Source organism: Choloepus didactylus, chromosome 20, assembly GCF_015220235.1.
Source record: "Choloepus didactylus isolate mChoDid1 chromosome 20, mChoDid1.pri, whole genome shotgun sequence".
Classification (NCBI taxonomy): Eukaryota; Metazoa; Chordata; class Mammalia; order Pilosa; family Megalonychidae; genus Choloepus; species Choloepus didactylus.
Window position 1 is genome coordinate 44,979,118 of NC_051326.1, and position 24,695 is coordinate 45,003,812.

General features: G+C 36.5%; 1 protein-coding gene across 2 annotated transcripts in view; it reads right to left on the reverse strand.

Annotated features, from left to right (window-relative positions):
• The window catches only part of DLGAP2 (DLG associated protein 2), a 666,966-nt gene extending 653,572 nt beyond the window's left edge, over nt 1-13,394 (reverse strand). Inside the window, exon 1 of one of the 2 annotated variants that reach the window (XM_037813208.1) lies at nt 13,246-13,394. In XM_037813208.1, the coding sequence (XP_037669136.1) occupies nt 13,246-13,312 (67 nt within the window). In that variant the 5' untranslated portion in view covers nt 13,313-13,394. The remainder of the gene's footprint in view (nt 1-13,245) is intronic. The other variant, XM_037813209.1, reaches the window with a different exon arrangement.
• Between the last annotated feature and the right edge of the window lie 11,301 nt (nt 13,395-24,695).

Genomic DNA, 24,695 nt, shown 5'->3' on the forward strand with positions numbered 1-24,695 from the left:
ATACCATCTGCTACCTAGTAGGCAATCAATAAATGCTAACTTCAGAAGTTTTGAAAATTACTTTCAACAAGATTGAAATAAGAAGAAATTAAAGTATTTCTACATTTGAGAAAGAAAAAACATATTAAAATAGTGTTAGCTGCTATTATAATTATTATTGATGAGGATGATGATTAAATATATTCTGAACTAGGAGACAATCCTCTTGGGAGCCAGATATGTGGAAGGAGGTAGAGAAGGGTGGGAATTCAACATCATTCCCATTTCAAAGTTTAGGAAAACGAGGGACAGAAGATAATCTCTTCAAAATTCCAGAAAAATTTTTAATCTCTCTCTGCTTGACCTCAGTGCACATATTCATCTTCTAGAGTTTGTAATAAACAAAAAGTATGCAGCAGTGGCGACAAACTAAATTTTATGAATTGCATGGGGACAAATAAGTTGTGAAACAAAAAGCAACTTGGAAAAATCTCTTTAAACTCAAGGATATTTGCTGTAAAATTCCATATGCTCAATTATATTAACTTGGAACAACTATCCAAATGGATTCATAAAGCTTTCCATCTTCTTATAGAAGAGAGTAGTTTTTATATATTAAATAATGTCAAATTAATGAAGTAATCACTATATGTGAGTCAACCATCCACAGGAACAATGGAGTAGAAGAAATATCTTAAGGATTTCATATGACAATTTTTAGTACAAAATTTAGATGTGGAATTCTGGAAGGGTTCCCAATAAATGTTGTATGGCATTTGGCGATTTAAATAATGTACAGATTTATGCAAATGTATAAATGCATGAATGTACATCATTATTAAACCTCATGTTACCAGACACTTCAGTATCATTGCTATTATTATTCTATAGATGAATAAATCGAGGCTCCTGAGAGACTGTTTCTCCAGCCCTGTATATCTGGTAAACAGTAGTGTCCGAAAATATTTAGCTTATTGGTACAATATTTAGCTTAAAAAGTCCAATATCTCTGTGGCAATCAGAATCAAGGAAGAGTGATTCACCTTAAAAGCAGAGGTCCTAACACCGCCACCATCACCCTGCCCCCAAAATTTTGGAGGCAACACCACAGAGGCATCCTGAGATAATTATATACTGAGGGATGATGGTCTTTTGGGGAAGAAGAACAACTTTTGACTTCCCAAAGTTTACAAATCGCCAGGGAGCAGGAGTACAGATAGTGAAGCTTCTAAACCACTTCAAAAGAGAACGTTGGAGACTGGTAAAGAGAAGGACAATACAGAGCTGCCAATTGAGGTCTGGCATGAGGTGATGCATAAACCTTACATAACTGTTTCCTGTTCAGCAAAACTTTTACAGATATCCTGTGTTTTCATTCATATGACCTTTATAATAGTGCCATTATCCCTCTGTTATACTTGAAGAAACAAAAGTAGAAAATTCAGGATTCAAATCTAGGTTTTCAAGCTCCATATCACCCAGTGTCCTTCCCATTTTTCCCCAACCCTCTCCCCACAACTATTCATTCACTAACAAAAAAAGGGGAGGTATGGCAGTATAAGGGAGGAGGGTTGGAGAGGGCATAAAAAGATCAACCTCACTTTCTCAACATTGCCTAGCCAAATGCTATCTGCCAAAAGGGCCCACAGGCCTATTCTTTTTTTTCTTTTTTTCTTTTTCTTTTTTGGAGATGGACTTTTAAAATATTCTTTAATTTTATTTATTTATTTGTCAGATACATTTTCTCTTCTTTTGGTATTTGGTATTTCTTTTGGTATAGAAAAGGGACAGAGGAGGAGAAAGTGCAATTAGAATGCAAGCACCACAATACTACATAGGGATGTGTACAATATTGGAGAAGAAATGGCTCCTGAAACTGTTGGCTTGGCTTCCAGGATGTGAACACTTGGTTCTTCTCCCTGCCAATTCCAGCACTTCACATGTGCTGGCCTCAATCAAAATTGCTTGCTCTTTTACTGAACCATTCAGCTAAATTTCTCCCTCCCACAGATACTGAGCCAAGATGGTCCATGACTTTAAAATGCAGCCTGAATGGCAAGCCAGGCAGAAAATTTCCCCCAAAGCTTTACATAGCTCTCACTCATTTGAAAAGGAAGAAGATTCCTTTCAGTTCAAATTCTGGCTATAAATCCAGAAATAAAGGGGGAGGAGAAAAACAACTTTGAGTCATCAATTTGATTCTTAGAACTTTTCAAGATTCTTATCTCTTTGCCACACCCAGGTAGGATGCATGGTCTTTACAGAAACCAGCCCTGAATGAACCCTGGGTCTTTCTCTAACGGGATGGGCTCTGTGAGGTCTGAGAACATTATAATATAAGAGAGGCAGAGAACTGACATGTGTTCATTAAACACAGCAAATGTGGATGAAGTTGACCTCTGTGGTCACCACTCATCCACCTGAAGTTTGAAGGAGTTCCCTGTGGTATGGTTTGCTAAATGTATTACACACTGAGAACAGTTTCACTGCTTTGAGTCCGTGCAGGCATTCTGCTGGTAATAATCCCAATAATCCATCAGATGCAGGTGATTCCTTTGCTAATGATATTAAATTTTCTTGGGGATAACTGCATAGAAGAAACCAGATGACATCTCAAACTCATCTCATGCCTTAATCATCTGATCATTGGAAAGACAAGTGGAGAGAATTTCTTACTTCCTTTCTAAAAAGTTGAATGTTGAGAATCCGTTTTCCTTTCAAATACAACTGCAGATCAAATACTACAGCTTTTAGGAGCAACTGTTTTTAACAAAGAAAGTCTGAGGAGCTGCTCTCAGTACCATTTTACTTGTGGTAAGAGCAAAAAGGAAGAAAGAGGTAGAACAAGGAACCGCCTCTAATTCCCAATATTAACTCACTTTACCTGTGTTCCCACATGAAAGGATTTCTTCCCTTCTCCTTATGTTCAGTAAGGCATATCACAGTGGACATACTATGACTGGAGAGAAATGTTATATGGTACAGCATTTTATTGTACTGGATCCTACATACGCATTCAGGTGTATTCAGATTCACTCTGAAGAGTAAACGTGACAACAACTGGAATTTACTCCATTGGACTGTGCCGTGGCATGGCAGGAGAAGATAAAAAAAAATATACGTGTAAAAGAGATAGTTTAGATCAAGAGAGGTAGTTCCCAGGATTACTAATTTTTTGCACCAGAACCCATGTTACCAAAATGTTTACAGAAGCCATTCAGCCAAAAAATAATCCCAACGAATCTACAAATTCCATGTTGGTTTCATCAATATCAGTCAGTGTGCTAACTCATTTCTTTATGCACACATAGATTGCATTGTCTGACATTACTTCAAGGAATTAAGACTCCAAAGCAGCTTTTCTGGAGAAACAAAAAGTCTTTTGAAAAGTGAAAGAAAATATATACTACTTATTTTGAGTCAACTCTCTGATTCTTTTGAATTCTGAGCATGAGCTAGTATTAAATTTCTTGACTGAGTTATATATCCCTGTCTATATACTTTCATATTAATATAAAAGACATTTCTATAGACAAAGGTCTTGTAGCTTTCATGGTCATCAAAGAGAAAGACACTTTTGAAGAGATAGTATTTTTTAATCCTGTTCACAACAAAATTTTACAGCTCTACGTAATTTAATTAAGCAAATGATTTGGCTATTTTTGTTATACACATTTTTTAATTTTAATACTTATACTAAATTTAAAAGGAAATGTAAATTGACAGGTTTCAAAAGCAGGAGAGAAAAGTGATCTCAATGATTTGTCTAGGGTTGTTTCCACTCAAGAAACTGTTTTGGGGGGCTGAAAATACACCTTGCTTCAGTGAAACTGAATAGTGCCTCAATTCAAAATAATAGTGATGTGACTGATCTCAACTGTGGCTTTGCTTTTTCCTCAGGTAAAATAAATTCCCTTATATAATAATTCTTGTGACATTCTGCTTATAAGATCAGAGGTACAAGTGGAGAGTGATAATTAGTGGGATAAAATTAAAAATCATGTGTCACCCAGAAACTCCCTAATTAAATTAATACTGTAACAAAACACTCCCTTGGAAATTATTATTACAATTTTAGTCAGCAAGGAAAACTTCCAAGACAGCATGCTGTTCATAGCATGTACACAGCTTTGTCTGCACTTTCTTAGCAAATGAAGCTCCACATACAGGCTATTTTCTTTCACTTTAGGCACACGCCTAATGGATGTCAGTTACCTTAAATGTATGAAAGTTAGAAACCACAATACCCTGTTCTGAATAAAACCTTCCAGTATTCACTAAACATACTTCCATTCTAAGATACTTTTAGGAAGAATCAAACTCATCCAATAATGCATGATGATGAATACATTTGTTGGACCTGATAAACTACTAAAAGGAAAGCAAAGCCATACTAACACATTTATTCAAACACTGTATACTTAGCACTGCACTAGGAAATAAGAATAAGTAAGACTGAACCTTCCCTCAGTGAGTCTGCAAACTTGTTGGGGATAAGCTCCATAATGAAATTAAGCAAAATATCAAGTTTCCAAGAATAATAATAATAACTCTAAATTTCAAGTTTTCAAGAACATGCTTAAACAAGGACACCAAACAAAGATTCAACAGACTGCATGGCTACTCATTCAACTTTTCTCTGATAATCACATACAATGATAGATTAAGATTTATGGATTACATAAAAGAATTCAGAAAACTTTTTTTAAGGAAATGATGCTACAACCTCCAACAGTAAAAAATGAACCTGAAAGGAGGAAGTAAGGAGCAGAAAATAGCTGTCTTGTTCTACATTTGAATACCATAATGGATGCACAGTTATTGCTGAGGACAATCACTGGGATAATTCAAACATTGTTCTCCTAGGTCACTAACTTTTCTGTAATTATAATTTACTGGTACCATCCATTGGGTGGCAGTAATGGTGCTGGGTGCTAGGAACAAACCTAAGGTTGTGCCTTAACTGATTTAAGAAACAATATTGAAGAAGATTCAATTCCCCGATCCGCGTGGTTTCCAGCAGCCATTTCTGCCTTCCGTGCCCACATAGCACCAACTGATCAATGTCCAGCACGCTAACAATGAAACCACATACAAGCAAGAATGCATTTCCAAACCAGATTGATGCTGAGTTCTTTAAGATCACATGGCATGCAGACTTGCTTAGCTCCTAGAATCATGTCAGAAAAGCACATTAATTTTTGGGAGAAGTCCTTCTTCAGTTAAATAATGGGGTGGTTAAGGATATTTACTTCACTGATACGTGCATACATCAGGAAAATAATTCTATACCACATGTACACACACAGGCACATTCTTGGAGCTAGAATATCACAAACTATCCTAATAAGTTGGACAATATTTACAAATGCTTAAAGAGAGTTGAATTTTAAAACTTGGAATAGCCAAATGAACTAGGTTGGATAAGGATAAACAGGAAAAATTGGATGTAGAAAGGAGAAAACATAAAGAAAGCATTATAGCTCTATCTTGCAAAAGGTATACAATATGAAAGAAAATCTGGATAATGTTTGCTACCTGGATGTCCAGGAGCAATATTTTGCTGAATTGGATATGATGAAAACTGTCCTCAGCCTGTGCCAACGCACTGCAGTCTCCTAGAAAGGTTACATACCAGTATGAGTGGTAATGAAGGAGCTTCCCTGCTGCAAGAGGAAAGGGGTGTTACTAGAGGGGAAGAAAGTGTCACAAAAGAAGCTATCCTTGAAAGTCAAGAACAGAAGAGGTAGCAAAAGTGGTTATTTGTGTGTATTTCTTCAGCAATGATGTAAAGGACTGGTAGGTGGATTCTAGCTTAATGCTGGGTTACTCTAGAAAAGAACAGTTTTTATAATCACATGGAAGTTAAAATTGGAGAACACCACTAAATATCATTGCCTTTCTACATTCCACTGTGCAGCTGGGCTGCAGTCTATTGAAACTCAATGCAATACACAACCGACAAGATGATCCCACAAAAAGGTATTGTCTCTTGCTTTCAAAACACTGCTTCTCTTATTCTACTACATGACATTCGGACATTAAATTTCATGTGCAATAAACTGTTTGCTAAAATGTCTATTCCAATTTCAAAGGGCATCCATCTAAATGTAAGCTGAGTCTTACAAGGGGGTTTCTACTATGTCTCTTAATTCTAGAACCAAGGCTATTGCAACAATGATCTGCATATTTTGGTTCTTCGGAGTAATGGCAGATCAGTCTGGTCAAACCAATCACAGTCCATCTCTGAATCTGCAGAATGGTCTTTATACACGGAAAAATCACTTCAGTCCTCCTTCAGGCACAATTTCATTCATTCATTCCACACATTAACTGAGAAAAAAAATTAAAAGGCTAACTTCCCCCCCATTTTCTCTTCTGTGAATGGAGGGAATTAAAAAAAAAAAAGCTGCATCTTTTAAACTGTTTTTCTGTCCAGCATATAAGTAAACATTGGAGAATTCAAAGATCCAGAATATTGTTTATGAAATATTTCAAGGACATATAATTAATATGCATTTTTTTCACAATAGACTTCTGGGTTATATGTTGATGGGGTGGATGGCAGAGGATAATTCCCAAAAAATTTATGTGAAATTCACACACCTCCCTGCTCACTACAAGGTGAGCTGGACTATGGCTTAGCTGAAGCAATCCTGGCTTTCAGCTTCTCACTTAAATCAATGATCCTAGCTATCTGCATATCATTGGTTAAGGGTCACCTATGTGTTATCTCTTTTCCCAATAATCTATAGCCAACTAAGGAAGAAAAAAATGCACTATTCTCTCCCCAATAATCCTGAATCTACCTCCACTTAAATAATTCGTTATCTCCCCAGTTTCAGTCAAAACATAACCCAGAGATGAAGCCAACGAGAGAGAACTCTTTCTTGCTTTGCAAATTAGTTTGAATGCAAATGACAGAGAGCAAAAGAGTTGAGAGAGAATTCAGGCAATCTTCTCAGATTTTCATAAATCAGAGGTTTTTGGGAAGTAGCTTCATGATTTGGGAAAAATATCGGAACATGCACAGTATCAGAAAGACATATTTTCAAGTACAAGACCAGAAACATTTTCCAAAGGTAAATGTGTGTTTGCTGTACTTTGATTTTTGAAATCCCTTACTTCTTTCCCACTACTTCTGTGTAGAGAGAGTTCAGTCTGCCAAAAAAGAGTGTTGGAGGGAGAAACTGAAAGCCTGGGCTTTGATTCCAGCTTTGCTTCTTACCTCTCATGCAGACCTGGGCAAGCCACATCCTCCCTACAGGGCTTTCTCCTTTGTAAATTTGAATCATGATCCTTCCCTAATCTTTCTGTGAAAATTTTATGTGATGTTATACATAAAGCCCTCAGGCCAGTGCTTGGCTCTTAAGTAGCAATAATAATTGGATAATTGGTCATTCTTCTATTTATTATATTTATAATATTTAATGGCATTTTTATAGTAAATGAGCAGTGTTGTTTTAAAAGAAAAGAAAAAATTGTGGCGGAACAATAAATTCCACTGCAAAAGGATCATATATAAGCTCAGTGTTTCTTAAATATTTAGAGCCTACAATTTTCCCTGAAAGTTTCCCATTACCTCCCTAGAAAATACTGAATCGAAATAAACAACTTTTCAAATCCATGTTTTACTTTGTCTTATGCTTTGCATCATTCTAAAATTGTCACAGCTCACACCAAAGGCTGAGAGGACAGAATCTGCGAGGAAGGTTCAGGATGTGGAAGGAGTTGGGCTGTCCTGATATGAAGCCTGATATCAGTGGCGTCACCCACCATCCCCACTCTGGCAAGAGTCGCTGTCTTCCTCATTTCCTCAAGGCTCCAGCCTTATGCTCCTGCCACTTGTCACCTGTCCCTGATACACTCCTATTATCTTTTCCTCTACTCCAGTTCCCAGTCTTTTTAGTTTAAAGAAGTCTGCCTCAGCAAATACAATTTGGGGACCAAACTCTCCTCCACAAATCATTTGTCCAGCCTGTTTCATTCCTTCCAGCAACTAAAAATGTTATCTGTTGTCACAGCACCAGCTGCAACCACGTGTACAACAGGAAGCAGGGTTACCAGTCGCATCTTAGCAGAGTATTCTTAATATTTGTTTTTGTCTCCAGAACTTTACTTCTATTAGGCACATCCTTGTACATCTTTCAAGGTCTAGATCCAGGTCAGAGATTGAATAGCCAGATCATAGTCCCCTCCACCGTTAGCCTGAGAAACCGGCGGTTCACTCTTCCTGTTCTTTCTTTTGCTTTTTTGCAAAACATGCTCCTTCTTGGGAGCACTATCTTGAAGGACAAGCTCGGTGAGTGGGAAGGGGTAGAAGTACATAGAACGCATCTGTGAGGTCCCCTTGATGACACCTCAAAGGAAAGTGTATTTTGTGAGAGGAATCTGCTATATCTGCAGAGCCTGCCCCAGGCCCCGGCTAGCACAGTGCAGCATCAGGGCAAAAGACATGCTCTCCAGCCCTCACACAGGCACTGGTTTCTCTCTGCCTCCCCACCACTTCCCTCATCTTTCTGTTTCTAGGCTTTCTTTCTTCCCTTTCCTCCCCTATGCTGCCATTGCTTCCTCGCATGGTAGGGTAAAGCACCACAGCATCCACAGACAGAACTCCCATGTGCCAGTGACAAAACCATAAGCAAGCCACTCATCCACATTGCGTATTGGTTTTCTCATATGTAAAATGGACATGAAAATACCCAGCTCGCAGGGAGTCTGCCAGGCTCAGCTATGAACACATGTGTGAAAGCAGCTCATATTTGAAATGCACTTCATCCATCTCAGTCATGTGTTCTTTATCATGATTCTTTCCCCAGAGCCTCTACCTGGGCGTGCACACCCATGAGCATTCCTGGTCTTTGCTGAACTAAGCTGCTCCGGAAAGCAGGCATCCTTGCTCAGGCAGGTAGCTCCTATTCTCCCAAGCTCCTGCCTGTTACAACACAGGAACACCCATTTACCAGAAAGTCCAACATGGACAGGACAAAAACTCATTCTGTAATCTAAAAGCTCAATGGAGCGTTGACTCTTCAGTCTTCTCAATCTCTTTGCATTAAAGGCTTTGTCAAGTTTCCACTTTAAGCGAACCAGGAAGAGAGCCCTGGGGGTGAGGTCTGGGTCTCGACCCGCAAATAAAGGGCACATGGAGATGTGTGCTCACACACTCCTAGTAACTGTCATTCAGAAATGGCAGGAAGGCTGCAGAACGGGCTCTGATCAGGAGAGGTCCAGGTCAGAACCCTCTGCCGCCCATCTTATTTCAGCTGGAAAATTAAGGAGAGAAATATGACAAATCCATTTTAGCAATCAAAAAATAAAATAAAATAAACTCATGCATTCAGGGCCTAGGTGCAGCTTGGGCTCACGGCACTACACAAAAGTGATATTGGCACAGACCTTTTTGCCAAGAAGCCAGTGAGATTTAAGACAAAAAGAATTCTGTAGGCTTTGATCGTTTTTTTGAGAACAAAACTAGGATTTGGGTTGTGATTCTGGCAAAGCTATCAGATGCAACAGGGCTCATTTAAGATTACCTGTTCCTGGTTACACATCACTTTCCTCCTTTCTGCTACAGAAGGAAGCTGTCTTAAACAATCTGTTCTCTAGTCCTTTCCAGCCAGTAATGGAACAAATATACCATGCAATATTCTGAGGTCAATGAAGGGAGAAGAGAGTAGATGAGGGGAGTTTTACTCCAACCCTGCAGACAGAACCAATAAACAGATCCACTCACTTATTCTACAATTGCTAAATGAATACTTCCTATGGGCAGAACCATACACTGCGAGAGCAGTATCAGGTGATAAGAAAGACTACTCTTCCTTTTCAGGAGCTCAAACTGATTGTGAGTTTTAAGACAAGGTCCCCCTTCCCTCTGAATGATCACAAGAATGAAGGAAGGAAGGCAAAGCTGCCTTATCTATTCTTGTTTACCAAGAAAGTAAATAATAACTTGGGAAAATAGATACGTTGAAAAAGATTTTCCTGGAATTCTTAGAAGTCATGGTATTCAGATGAACCATTCTACAAAACTATTTGGACTTCAGTAATTAAGATTTTCTATATCTGAAAATCTGAACTACTCCACAATGAATAATGATATACTCAAATGAAATAACCAGAAGTGATAGGCTACAGAATAAAATAAATGTAAGAAATGGTTGCAAGTGTCTGTGAGAATATCAAATAAAAATGAAGACAAGTGAAAAAACACTTCCAAGAATCCCATTTGAATGAACGTACATGTACATTTGATTCAATATTTTATAATTAATAATAAAGACCATTCTTAAGGTTTTACGTACATTTTTCAGAAGTCAAAGGTTTAAAGTGTACTGGATGCTCTATTCCCATCCATCAAATTTAGAAGCAAACTACTTGGTGATGAAACACAGAAACTGAAGACTCCTGCAAGAATATGTTGCTTTCAATCCCTGTGCACTTTTAACAAATATATGTGGACAGGGAAGTAATTTCACAATAACTAGTCTCTAAATAGGAATGTCATGACTTTTTTTCTTATGCTAGCTATACGAAAATTGCTAATTTTATTACCAGTTATGAATCAGAAATAACAATGAATAAAATAATGACCCAATAGTCAAATTTCTGGCAATAGCTGTATCTTGAAAATAACTTACTGAGTCAGAGTTTTAAACACAAGCTTCAATGAATGCTGGTTTACATGCACAGAAGCTTGGGGAAGAATAACTTTATATTTTAAACTGAAAGAGTGAATAAAGGAAGTACACAATTAGTATGTGGAGGTGTATTTATTCAGAAATACCGCTGCATACGTTGTACAATGGATTTCAAACACACGCTGTGTGGAGGTGTCTGGTTTTATTTCAAGACCCACACACCAACAAAACTGCATCACGCCTTTTTAAAACTACGTTTCTATATCTTCTATGATATTTGGGACTCCTGTATGTGCAATGATCTTTCATGTATTCTTCCTTTACTATTTCTTAAATTGATTCTCTAAATTATGAGCACGATGGATACATGTATGTGTGTGTGGTCATTTTACTCTTCATTACGAGCATTTGTGCCATTGCAGCATATAGTAGCATAAAAGAAGAGAGGAAATGCTGTCTTATAATTTTATATATAGCAGACAGAGCTCAATTTTTATACATCGAGCATGTTGAGAGTTCCCATTCAGCCTGCACAGATACTGTATCTTTTAAAGATTGCCTGTCTAATACAGTAATTCATTTAAGAAAAAGAAAGCTGGCAACTTAAATACTATTTAAATAAAAGTGATACTGCCTTAAAAAAAAACAGTGAATGTTTGAAGTTATTAATGCTGGTTTAATAAGATTAGAATGGGGAACTAAAAAGTTTATCAACCAAATGCATAATATCCTCAAATGACGTTCTAGTTTAATTGTAAAAGATCTGTTCCCAGTCATGTTTAAAAAATGGTGTCTCCATTTTACAGTTACACTCTTCCAATTTGGACACTGTTACTAAAAATTGCCTATTTTCATGTTGTTCACTTTTGTTTTAAACATAAATAAACTGAAATGATTTGGTAAAAAACATGGGCAATATTCGGTAATTTTCAAAAAACTTATTACTGAATAAGTGTTACAAATTGAGGGGCAGAATTAAACTTAGTAAAATAATCAACTCCTAATCTGGGGGTGTCCAATTGTACTGATGACCTAAAACCTTTTCATAAATGCAGTTACGCAAATAAAAGTCTCCAAGTGGGCCACAAACCCCGTTAAAGGTTCACATTTCCTAATCGTTCTTTTGAGGAATCATGTTGTCCTTTTGTATGAAGCTCTCATTTAGATGAATGACATTAGTGATAAGTAATCCTTGGTGAGCACTTGTTGCTAAATAAAAAGTGTGACTCAAAAAGCTGGGGAAAAGTCCCACTGACTTGTTATATTCCATGAACAAATTAAAGGCCACAAAAGATTCCATTTTAATACTAAGTTTCTGTAGGAGATATGCCTGAGTTTTGGGGGCAAAATTATGAATGAAATAGTCAATACCCACACATACATGGGCAAACCAGTAACAGCTTCTAACTGGATATGCTCAGACCTGTACAGAGTACATTTACATATAAGATACTTTTGTCATTTATCACACTAACTTTTAAAACTAGATATCTGAGTTAATAATAAATCTCTCTATTGAAATTCCATTTCATTAGAAAAAGGCCAGACATGACTATTCAGAGACCATTTTTTGCACAAGTTAAAGAAAAAAAAAATCACGTCAGCATAGCAAGGCAAGAAACATGAAAAGAAAAACCCTTGCAAAACATATCTAATCTTTACCTTTCAATCCATGTAGGCACCAGTCACTTGTTACAAAGTTCCCCGCTGCTAAAGCTCTTAGTGAATGATATAAGCTAGTGACCCAGGGGTTCTCAGGGACCCTTGCCAAAACGTGTGTACTCTGAAGCATGCTTTATCCAAAATCTCAGCAATTCCCCTTACACTTAAAAACTGGCTCTTCTGACAAAACAGAAGACAGCTACTTGGTCAACACTAAATATTGGAATCTCTTTCTTTTGAAGAGATTTTCGGATTTAATGATAAAAAACAAATGGCAGCACTTCACAGCATCTCAATCAAATATCTTTTCCTTTTTCTTTTATCATATTTAATGCAGTTTGATAAGAAGCATTAGATCTTTCACTGCACTAGGCAGTACAAAGGAAGCTGTCTTTATAGGTTTTCTCTTCATTGCTTGCATATAAAAACACAGGTTTTAATAACTGCAGGTCCCTGGATTTACTAATTCTCAAAGGAATACTGAAATCAGCATCCCAGCTGCTGCATCTTTGCTCTAATAAATGGAGAGAGAGCCAGAATAGTTCTTGCATTACAAATTGCCCCGGTATTCTGTGATTATTGGAATAATGGTTAATTGGTGACTGAACTTGTCTTCTTAGCATTACAGTGATAATAGTTCTCGACTGCTTTGCAAGATCTTTTCCCCAAATCCTCAACGGCAATTAAGATAATCCCTAGATTGCAATGATATGAGTCTCCCCAGCTGCTATTATAATGTCTAGAAGGAGATGAGTATTTTACTTATAAAAGCATTGCATCCTATGGTTTGGAGAGAGGGGTGATGAAAAAACATGGTGCAAAGTACCGATGGGAAAGCAGCTATCAAAGATTAACTAGTTTCATGCTAATTAGCTCATTATTGTCTACCTGATGCCATCACACTAGTGAAAGTATACATTGAAGGTACAAAAAAGTAAGAAATGAGTCATCCTTGACTTACCGAGGAAAGACTCCTGCTGTACTGCTTGCAGTATCCAAATGCAAAGAGCCAGAAAGAGGCTTCTCATAAAACAGGGAAATGTGCACTCAGAGAAAGGTTCAAAAGCATTGCAAAAGAAGAAGGCCAAAGATGACAAAGTGTGTATCCAGGGATCTGGTTAGTTACAGCTTTGACTAGTCTGCCACAGGGCTCTGCAAAACAAGTACACTGCAGCACAGTGGCAGGCATAGGATTGCAATGCATGTCCCATATATTCAAGCATAATAGAAAACATGGATCTGGAGTTTATTTCATGTGGATGTGGGGGCTGTTTGGTCCAGAGAAGAAAAAGAAGGCTCTTTTCTCATAATAGAATTAGCCATGGAGATTGATGCCTTAATTATCATGCAATATTATCCCCCAGGATATCAATTACAGAAAGCAGGTGCCTCTATCTCCTGTTTTTTTTTCAGATAAATGTCTATAATCTCATTTCACAAATGATCCCTATTTAAACAGGAGCCACCTATTGTGATGATATCATTTGCCTTAGGAGCCATAAATGGTCAACTTCCTAGGGAACGTCACAGCACTGACGACAGACACGGATCTTTATAAAAAGTGAGTGGGCAGGGAGCTGGAGAGCCTCCCCACACACACCTCATCCACCCAACAGCAGCTTCTACTAATGATATAGCATGCTTCCTGGTGTCTGAAAAGTTACAAATAAAGAGGAAAGCCCCCCTATAAAACTGCCTGGTCAAACCTCCAAACAACACCTCACAGGGGAGTAAGATCAAACTACAGGGCAAGGAAAGAAAACAAAAGAACGGTTTGGGGAACACACTGGTATCTATAAAACAAACCCACCACCTGTCTCCATTTGACACTTTCTTCATAGTAAATAAAACAGAAATGCTTTCTGCTGAGAGTGAGTTTGGGGTCTTTTAGTTGTGGTTGTTCTTTAACGTATTGAGATCCATCCTTGCTTTACCCTAAGCTTGCACATACCTCACAATATTACCTCACAATATTAAATTCATAGTTGGTGGGAGGGATTTAAATGAGATAAAGGTGATGTAAATGGGAGGCTGGGATCTTCCAACGATTCACATATCATAAAGTTGTAATTAAGCTTCAATTTTAGTTTCTAGCAAAGCAGTTTTCTCTATATGAACATGTGGAATAGCCCATGAGCTAACATTAATTTTATATGAACTTAGTTTTGAACGTCTGTATTTACAAAATACTTATAGTGAAAATCAAGTGAAAAAGAAAGATTATCAGAGTTGTCAGCATGTGGCAATAGTGAGAGAGCTCTTCTGAAATTTTTCTGCAACTCCAGTGACCCAAGTAGTCCACTTAGAAAAGGCAATTGCCGGTGAATTGTTTGCCAATGATAAAATTGGTCAGTGAATGACCAATTTTGATAAGTGACTGAATCATACTAGTATATTACTGGTAAGTATATCTTATGCATCAATTACTTCTGCTGTAAAGGTGAAGTGTGTTTCCACTGGATCAAGTTTTCATCTAGCAAACTCCCACCCAGCATTTTACCTGATGGAGAGAAGTTTGCCAGGCTTTGGGTTTGCACTTTTTTTTTCTTCCTTCATTAGAGAAGTTGTGGGTTTACAGTACAATTATGCATAAAATAACAGATTCCCATATACCACCCCACCACCAACACCTAGCATTGGTGTGAATATTTGTTACAATTGATGACAGAATATTTTTATAATTGTACTATTAATTAAAATCCATGGTTTAATACAGGGATCACTATTTGGGTAGTGTAGTTTCATGGATCTTAAATTTCTATTCTACTATATATACAATCTAATATTTCTCCTTTTAATCATTTTACGATATATAGACTTCTGTGCTGTTACTTGCTTTCAAAATGTTGTGCTACCATCACCACCATCCATTAGCTAAACTTTTTCTTCATTCCAAATAGGAACCTCATATATTTTAAGCCTTAACTTCCCATTCTCCATCCTCACTCCATCCCCTGGTAAACCTATATTCTAGATGCTGACTCTATGGGTTTGCTTATTCTCATGGTTTCAAATCAGTGAGTTAATAGAATATTTGTCCTTTTGTGCCTGGCTTATTTCACTCAACATGGTGTCTTCAAGGTTCATCGATGTTGTCGCAAGTATCAGGACTTCAATCCTTTTTACGGCTGAATAATATTCCATTGTATGTACATACATTTTATTTATCCGTTCACTGGTTGATAGACACTTGCATTGTTTCCATCTTTTGGCAATTGTGAATAATGCAGCCATGAACATTGATGTGAAAATATCTGTTCAAGTCCCTGCCTTCAATTCTTTGGGGTATATACCTAGCAGTGGGAATGATGGGTCACATGGTAGTTCTATATTTAGCTTTCTGAGAAAGAGTCAAACTGCCTTCTGCAGTGGCTGTACCATTTTACTCTGCCTCCAGCAACGAATGAATCTTCCTATTTCTCCGCATCCTCTTCAACACTTGCTAATTTCTGTTTTTATTTTTTAATAGCAGCCATTCTAACGGATATGAAATGGTACCTCATTGTGGTTTTGATTTGCATTTCCTTGATGGCTAGTGATGTTGAGCATCTTTTCATGTGCTTTCTGGCAATTTGTGTATTTTCTTTGGGGATATTTTGCCCATTTTTTAATTGGATTGTTTGCCTTTTTTTGTTGTTGTTGTTAAGTTGAAGGATTTCTTTATATATACTGGATAGTAATCCTTTATCAGATATATGATTTCCAAATATTTTCTCCCATTTTGTAGGTTTTTTTTTACTTTCATGATAAAGTTCTTTGAGGAATAAAAGTTGTTTTTTTTTTTATTTTAATGGGGTCCGATTTATCTATTTTTTTCTTCTTGTTGCTTGTGCTCTGGGTCTAAAATCTAAGAAACCATTGCTTAACACAGGTCCTGAAGATGCTTCCCTACATTCTCTTGTAGGTGTCTGATAGTTCTAGCTCTTATATTTAGTCGTAGGTTTGCTCTTATCCTCTCTTTGAGGAACTGCTGAGGTTCCCCAGCACAGAGAAGAATCCATGAGCTGAAATCCATATGGAGTTCACAAATGCCCACATTTATTAAACAGTATAAGAATATTAAAATATATTGGAATTCTTAGTCTCCCTTCCTTAAAATGAATGTTATCAACAGTAGTGCTACTTTAAGGACAATGCTTATGGGTGATTTCAGAGGACATATGTTGATGGACACGGAACTCACAGACCTCTCTCAGAGGAAAGAAGACTGCCTACCACATCTTACTGAATTTAGGGCATGTCACTCAGCAAAGATGTCTCTATTACCACATATGGCCTGAAACATTTCAAAGTATTTATTCAGTGGTTCAGATCTTGCTCCTAGAAAATTCTGTGACTGAATCACAGAGAAACCTTTTAAACAACAGACTCAAATTCTTAAGCTTCTACTTCCTAGTTCACCAAATTGTTAAAAGAGTTGCCTTTTTGCTGTCTGGATGTCCTTTCTCTCTAGATTTTTTTCTAGAGGTACTCCAGAGTCCATAAACACTATGAAACCTCTAGTTTTTAATACAATTGATATATGCTATTAATGCCCAACAAAATAATAATAGAAATAATAATGATAATAATTTGTATTGTTACTACACTTTCAGTCCTCCATGTCTTCTCATGGTATTTCCACTGTTGAAATGCCTTTTCCAGTTGTGTGTGTCACCTCCTTCTACTGTTTCTTCTGATTACTTGCACCTACGCATCTCACATCAGAGTTCTCATAGGAAAGCATATGACACTTTAGTGCAAAGAAGTGGTTTTTATACTTTATCCATTCAACACATATTTATTAATGACACACCATATTCTGGGAAAGTGGTGGGGATACAGAAGACTGTGGGGACACAACAAAGAGAAAAAAAAAATAGCCCTACCTTCATGAAGCTTACAAGTCTAATAGAGGAGAGCACAATAAACAAATAAATAATAACACCTTATACTTTAGAAGCGCTTGCCATGAACCATGTACCTTATTATCTAATCTTCATTAACAACCCCTGCCTGACATCAGTGCTGTTACTACTCCATTTTGCAGATGATGAAACGGAGGCACAGGTGGTAAGTGCCAGAGCTATGAACCTAGTCTGACTCAAGGCTGTGGTTCAAGAATCTATACTTCTAACTAACATACCATTTTGCCTACATTTGCAAACCATATAGACAGCCAGATAGTAATAAGCAGCGAAAAGGGTGGTCAGAGAAGCCCTCACTGGCAGACTGACCTTGGAACTATAGGGGATTGAGGATTTAGAAAACGAGGCATGACCTGAGTGTCATCTTCTCCCAGGAAATAGTATAATTGGGGATAAAGGACATGATGAGAATAGTCCTGGAAGTCTTAAGGCAGATAGTGGCACAGATGAGTTTAAGGCTCTTGCATGAGCACAGAGTGCTAAGAGACTCTCTGAGTTTTCATTAATGGGCACATGGGGGGAGCTTGGCATGCCCTCTTGATTTCTGCCATCAGAACAAGAGTTCTAATTATGTCTATGTCCATATATTCTCAGAAGCAGAACCTACCCTTTGACTTTGTATGCCTGACATATAATGCAACATATGGCCCTCAGCTTTAAATGAAAGTTTACTGAAATGAATTTATACTTCCCAAATTCTGAATACAAATTTTTAGCAGCTGCTTTGGGGTAGACACAGGTAGGCATTATTATCAAGGGGAAACTGAGGTTCAAAGGTGTTAAGTAACTTGCATAGAGGCACAACAGAGTTATGTCTCTTAATTTCTAACCCAATGGTCTTAGAAGTACCACTTAAACATCACTTCTAAGATGGTTAACTTTTTAACCTACTTCTACCAAAATTCTTTCTTAGAAGTGACTAAAGGAATTCTAATTTAGGAAGCACATCAGTGACAGGTTAAATAACCCCTCTCAGTTGATGACTATAAAATTGGATTTTAACTAACCCTAATAAGCCAGTGTACCTCACGACTTGATCTCCTCTTTATTTAGGTATATAACTAGGTGTATATAATTATATGTATAATGTATCTAGGTATATATACTGTATAGAACTGTATCTAGGTATATATAATTAAGTAGTTCTAGTTTTAGAACTTGATGTCTGACAGAGCTTTGTAACTTAACTTGGGTTTCTGCAAACATGCTGCCAATCTCGGGCATCTCGTCAGGTGCCAGGTCCGTATGGGAATTCAGGCTTGTACTCGCAGTCCAAAGCAAGGCAACATGTCGTTTGTGTAGCAACATCTAAGTCCCCAAAGGAGGGACGTTAGCAAAATGGCTAAAATGAGACCAACTGTTAGTAAATTAGGCCAAATTCGCAATGGAAATCCTCCACTCTGTTTGATGACTCCACATAACTCTCATTTGAGAAATAAAGTTATGTAAAATCTATCCTTCTCAAAACTGCTACATTTACCTGAAGCACACTATCAGAGGATTTATTTCATAATCATAGATTCATGCAAAACTACAAATAAATAAAAAAGAATCTTTCTTCATTCAGCTTTATGTCTCTGAGTCCCAACATAGAACGAAGGATTTAAGAATTGTTAAATGAGTCAAAAGCTCAACTTGAAAAAAATTCGCATCTTTAAACATTCAAGCTTCAACAAGTACTTTGTTTTGCTACCTTAAAGATTATCTTTCTTTTGTTTTTTTGGTAGCACTTTTTAACCTTCAGTATTGTTACCAGTGAACACAGTCACAATTCTTAAAGATAAAAGGCTACAAGCTGTTTGCAAATAAATCTCATTCAGAGAAAATTACATCAGAGGCTCTCTTGTTTGCATGGTCACTGTTTATATCCTTCAGAAAGATTCTGCTGATTAGAATCGAGATTTCTATTTTTTTTCAGACAGAGGTAGACTTTTGAAATCAAGAGACAGTTCAGCCAGCAAATTATAAAGAGATAATAAATAAGTAGAATTATTAGGATAATGCCATTTAATATCTATAGAAGGGCAGACTAATTCCCCAATTAATTATTTAAGCCTCTTGTTTAAACAACTGTCAAAATGGATTATAATTTAGGAAACATGAAAACACATGCAGCATTTGAACCTTTGGATTAACATGAATCGTAAATACACATAATCCAAATTTACTGGTCTTAGAATGTATTTTAATTTTCTCATGTTTCCTAATAACCTATGTTAATACAAACTGCTGGCTTCAATTTACCATAACTGCATGTAATTATAACGGGAGACTATGAGTGCCCTAGGGTCAAAGTTACTCTCATGTTGAATACTTTCACAGGTTTTAAAGATAAAACTTTGCAGTAATAATTTAACGACTAAAAGTCATTTTTCATGGAGTAAAAATTTAATATCTCAAGGTAATGCTTATCAAACTGAATGTCTGGACCTCTTCTTGGGGGTCCATGAGTTCTCAGGTTTAACAATCTTACTTTGTGTTTCTTCAAGGGGATTTTTCCTTATGAAATTTTATCCCCATATTTTAGTTTTCATTAGAAAATAAAGGTAGAAAGGATTATGTGGCAATTAATATTCATTAAGCTACCTTCTAGGCACTATTAGAAGTTTCACGGACATAACTGTTTTTATTTACTACAACCAGTCCAATTAGGTGGTGCTACTCCCACTGCACAAGGGAAGAAACCGAGGTTTGTCAAAATTGAGTAACTTTTGGAGCTACTATGTGTCAGTTCAGAATTCAAATCCAGCTCGGTCTGACTCCAAAGCAGATGTTAACTACATATACAGCACAGTGCTAACAAGATTCGTATAATTAAATCCACATGTGGTCATGGCCTTTAATGATCCTGAACACTTTCACCCAGAGTTGCATTTTATTATACACATTTTGGAATTTGTGAGTCAGGGTCTTGCTGGCTGAGGGGGAAAACATAATTCTTTTTTAAAAGTTCTACAGCAAACAAGAGAACAAAAGATCATTCCTTGAACTGCAAGTCCAAAACATGGGAAACAACAACAACAACAAATCCTAGTCAAAAGAGGAGAGGATAACGGGAAAAGTTGAAGTGAACTAGAATAAAGAGCCACTTAGCGCTCCAGGAATTCAATGCTTTGCCATATGTGCCGAATAGTTAAATAAAATAAAACTAAGGAAAGTATATTCTTAAAGAAGCTTTACATATTTGAGAGAAACACACAGGATGGAGTAACGATTGGGGTGACCAGGTGGCTAAGTCTCTTTTTAAATTATTCCACAAAATCTATTTTGGTACTGAGTCAATTGATTAAGTTATAACCAGAAACAATATTTCACCCCATGGGTAGGTTTTCCTAAAACATAAATTATAAATTTTGAAAACTCTCTAATATTATTAAGAATTGTCTTAGGAAGCTTTATAACAGCTATAAGCCTTGGGATGCTTTTGTGGTAGTGAAACAATTCTATTAGTAGATTTGGACTAACCATGCATTCAACTCCTTGCTTTCACTCCATGCTAACATTCCACTTTTTACATTTCAACACCACCTCGGAGTGTACAAAGATGACCAAATTCAATCTTTCCAACCACTATTTTCTGTGTTATTGTCCCTTACATTTAAAGATTAGGAAACTGAGGTCCACAGAGATTAAATATTTTGTCTAAATCCCTGAGTAAGAATCAGGATTCAAATTCAGATTTGTCAGAGTCTGATGTCCTTCTCTCTCTAATAAACTTCCTCAGTGGAACTAGCAATTATTTATTTTCAAGTTAGCAACCCTGTCGAAGTGCAGATTCATTGACGTTCATGGCAGGTACCCCGGATTTGGAGCTTGCTTTGTGTTGTACCTGAAAGATGACCAACTAAAGGGTGAACAATCAAAGAGGTTATTTCTAGGGTTGTATAAGCATGTTTGGCATTGAAAAGGGGAAGATATTTGGCTTCAGACTTTTGATAAAAATTGATGGTCAAGAGGACTACTGAATAAATAAAGCACCTATATCTTGCAAGTAATAAATACAGAGTATAAGTAGAAAAATATGGTATCCAATCCAAACATTAAACTAGATATAGCCCTAGCATATTCATGGATAGTGTTCCAGTTTGCTAATGCTGCCATTACACAAAATACCAGAAATGGATTGGCTTTTATAAAGGGGGTTTATTTGGTTACACAGTTACAGTCATAAGGCCATAAAAGTGTCCAAGCTAAGGCGTCGACAATAGGGTATCTTCACTGAAGGATGGCCAATAGCACCTGGAAAATCTCTTTTAGCTGGGAAGGCATGTGGTTAGCACCTGCTGATCCCAGGTTGTGTTCCAGCTCCTCTCCCAGTTCCTGTGCTTTCTTCAAGATGTTGCTCTTGGGACATTTTGTCCTCTCTTAGCTTCTCTGGAGCAAAGTGTCAGCAAAAGTCTGCTTTCAGAGGCCATCAACAAAATGTCTCTCTAAGCTGCAGCAGCAAGCTCCTCCTGTCTGTGTGCTCTTATAGGACTCCAGTGATTTAATTAAGACCCACACTGAATGGGCGGGGCCACACCTCCATGGAAATAATCTAATCAAAAGTATTACCCACAGTTGGGTGGGGTCACATCTCCATGGAAACAATCTACTCCAAAGATTCCAACCTAATCAACACTAATACACCTGCCCCCACAAGACTACATTAAAGAACATGGCATTTTGGGAGACATAATACATCCAACCCGGCACAGATAGAGAACCTGAATCTTTATCACATCAACATGTATTGCAGGAAGAGCAGACTCAAAGAGCTTAGATGATTCCAAATCACTGGTTTAAGATGGACAATAGAAATCAATTTGTCATTTTAATAAGGTGAAGTTAAAGTTCTCAATGAACTCATCTTCTTTTGACTCTCCTAAAATATATCTTATCAAAACTATGTTTTGAGAATATCATAGTTTCATCACATAATTGGACAATTAAGAAAAAAGGGTTTCGTAACACACACATTCACGAACCACTTTTACCAAAATATCTGCGCCATGGATTTGATTATTGGTAAAATGTTTTGGATGGTCAATCCTTATAAATATCTGAAATGTGCTTTAAAATATCTGTAACTGTTTTTCTGAGCATGTGACCTCAACATTTGTGGCTCTAGAAGCAAACAATATTTAATTTTGTAAGCACAATTTAATGTTTAGTGAAGAAAAAAAAAACTATTTTTGTGTGCTAAGAAGGCTGTGATTATTTTGTTCTAGAGATTTTTATAGAACAAACAAAAGGCATTAATGAAAACATTTGATAATGAAAAATCTTTCTTGGTCAGTTATGGTTTTCCTAAAATTTGATTATTGAGGAAAATTTTACTCTCAACCCCAAAAAAGTTTCTAATTTTCAACAATAAAATAACATAACACTAACACAATACAAAAATTATGAATACAAATGTTCCACATAATTTAAATTTCTGCTGAGAACACTGTTTCATTTTATTAAAATTACTCCTACAATCATTATCTGAGAATTCCTGGACATACAATGCAAGAGAGGAATGAATGAGTGAGTTTTATTTACTTTTTATAGAGATAAGGTATTCAATGGAAAACATATTTTCAGAAAAATTAATGTATTCTAATATATAGCAAGTTAGACTAAAGCTATGATACATTTTCTCCTAAAACCTATGGTAAAGCAAGCCTAAAAAGCTTCATAATAATGGCTAACTAGAAACGAAACCTATGGTTTTTTTGGCTAAGCACAAAGCATGTCATTTAATACAGACACTAAAATAATGATATACTTTTTAAATATTGGGTTTGAACATATACACAACTACTGGGGATTTTTATGCATGGCTCTTTTTGTATGTCTCTGTGTGGGTATGTGCATGTGCTCAAACTGTGAAAAATAAATAAATAAATAAATAAATAAATAAATAAATAAATAATAAATCTTCTAAGAAACACTTCGCAGCAAACTCTCTATTAGACTCCAATTTCAGAACTTTTGATGATGAACAGCTCCCAGTAGTCACATAGAATTTGAAACCAGGATAAGAAGCATGTGTAACACTAAGTGTATTGTTGACCTAACCACAGATTTCTTTACACAGAAAGACCCAAATAAAAGTTCATTTCCTGAAAAGAACCCTATTCATCTTTCGGAAAATATAAACCCAGTATCACTTGTTCCAAAAGCATTGCAGAACAAGTTTCTATAAATATAACAGGAATCCATTCTGTTAAGAAGGGAAACTATAGAGATGATAATAAAAATGAAATATTAAAGTTTTGGATCTTAAATATTATAATGATTTTTTGCTGCTTGCCAACCTGCTACGGTTACCCACTTGGTTGCTATGGCAACGTTCTGCAAGGAACCAATTGTTAGGCAGAAAGCTTGTAGGCCCTATACAATTAAATCCAGGAATTATCCTGTTTCCTGATACAGTAGACATTAACCAAATTCTATCTGGTCATCAGGTCTCTTTGCTTACTGTTTTCCTGAGATAGTCTTCATCACTCATGAGTCCTTTACTTAGTGACCTATATTAATATATTTCACTTGCTGCATTTTAACACTACTAGCTTTAGAGACCATCAGGTGGCTGGAACCCATACAAAAGTTAAAATGGCCAACACTTTTATTCCCCTGGATTCTTTCTCTGTAGAGGTCTGACCTGCAAAATTCCATCTTTTCCAAGTTTATGAACTAATTTGTATTGAGCATGTATGAGGTACTTTATAAATGTGATCTCAAACTTCATAAGAGTACTATGAACTTGGCTTTTTATGGATTAGGAAACTGAAGTTGGAAAATATTAAATAATTTGTCCAAAGGAATTAGCTAGTAAATAGCAGAGAAAAGAGTCAACCCCAGATATATCTGACTTCACAATATTTCTACTTTGGAGTAACCCAAAATTATAAAATAAAATGCAAAAACATCATTTTACTAATGCACAAATGCAACTAAAATGCATATTAAGAATATTTTCCTTGTGTTTGTAAATATATGCACATATAAATTAAAGCTAAGGAATGAACATCATACAGTATCTCTACAATGATAAATTTTAGCAAATATATCAAGGTGACAGTTACATTTCTCTTTTAGTTAGATTCATATATTTACTTAACCTGGGTATTGTGGAATTTGCTATATAACCAGGTATTTGGAGAAAGACAATGAGTTTGAATACTGCAATTATGAATGAATTGCAAAAATTTCCAGTCTCCTGATGGATTCTGTCATCACTTGGTGTTTTTACAAGCCATCTTTCAGAAATGCTTGCAGCATTTCTGCAACTAATATTATTATGTTATAAACAAGTCCATAATATGAAATCATAATCATGTTATAAACATGATAATGTTTATCATGTTATAAACAAGTCCATAATATGTAATCAGGCCCCTGGAAAAACCCCTCCCTGTAATTACCTGGGTGAATTATTCAAATTACTAGGTCAATCAGAAAAGGTAAACCCCCACCCTAGGCCAATTAATATCCAAGTGGTTTTTTCCTACATGAGCTTTTACAGCTGCCTTTT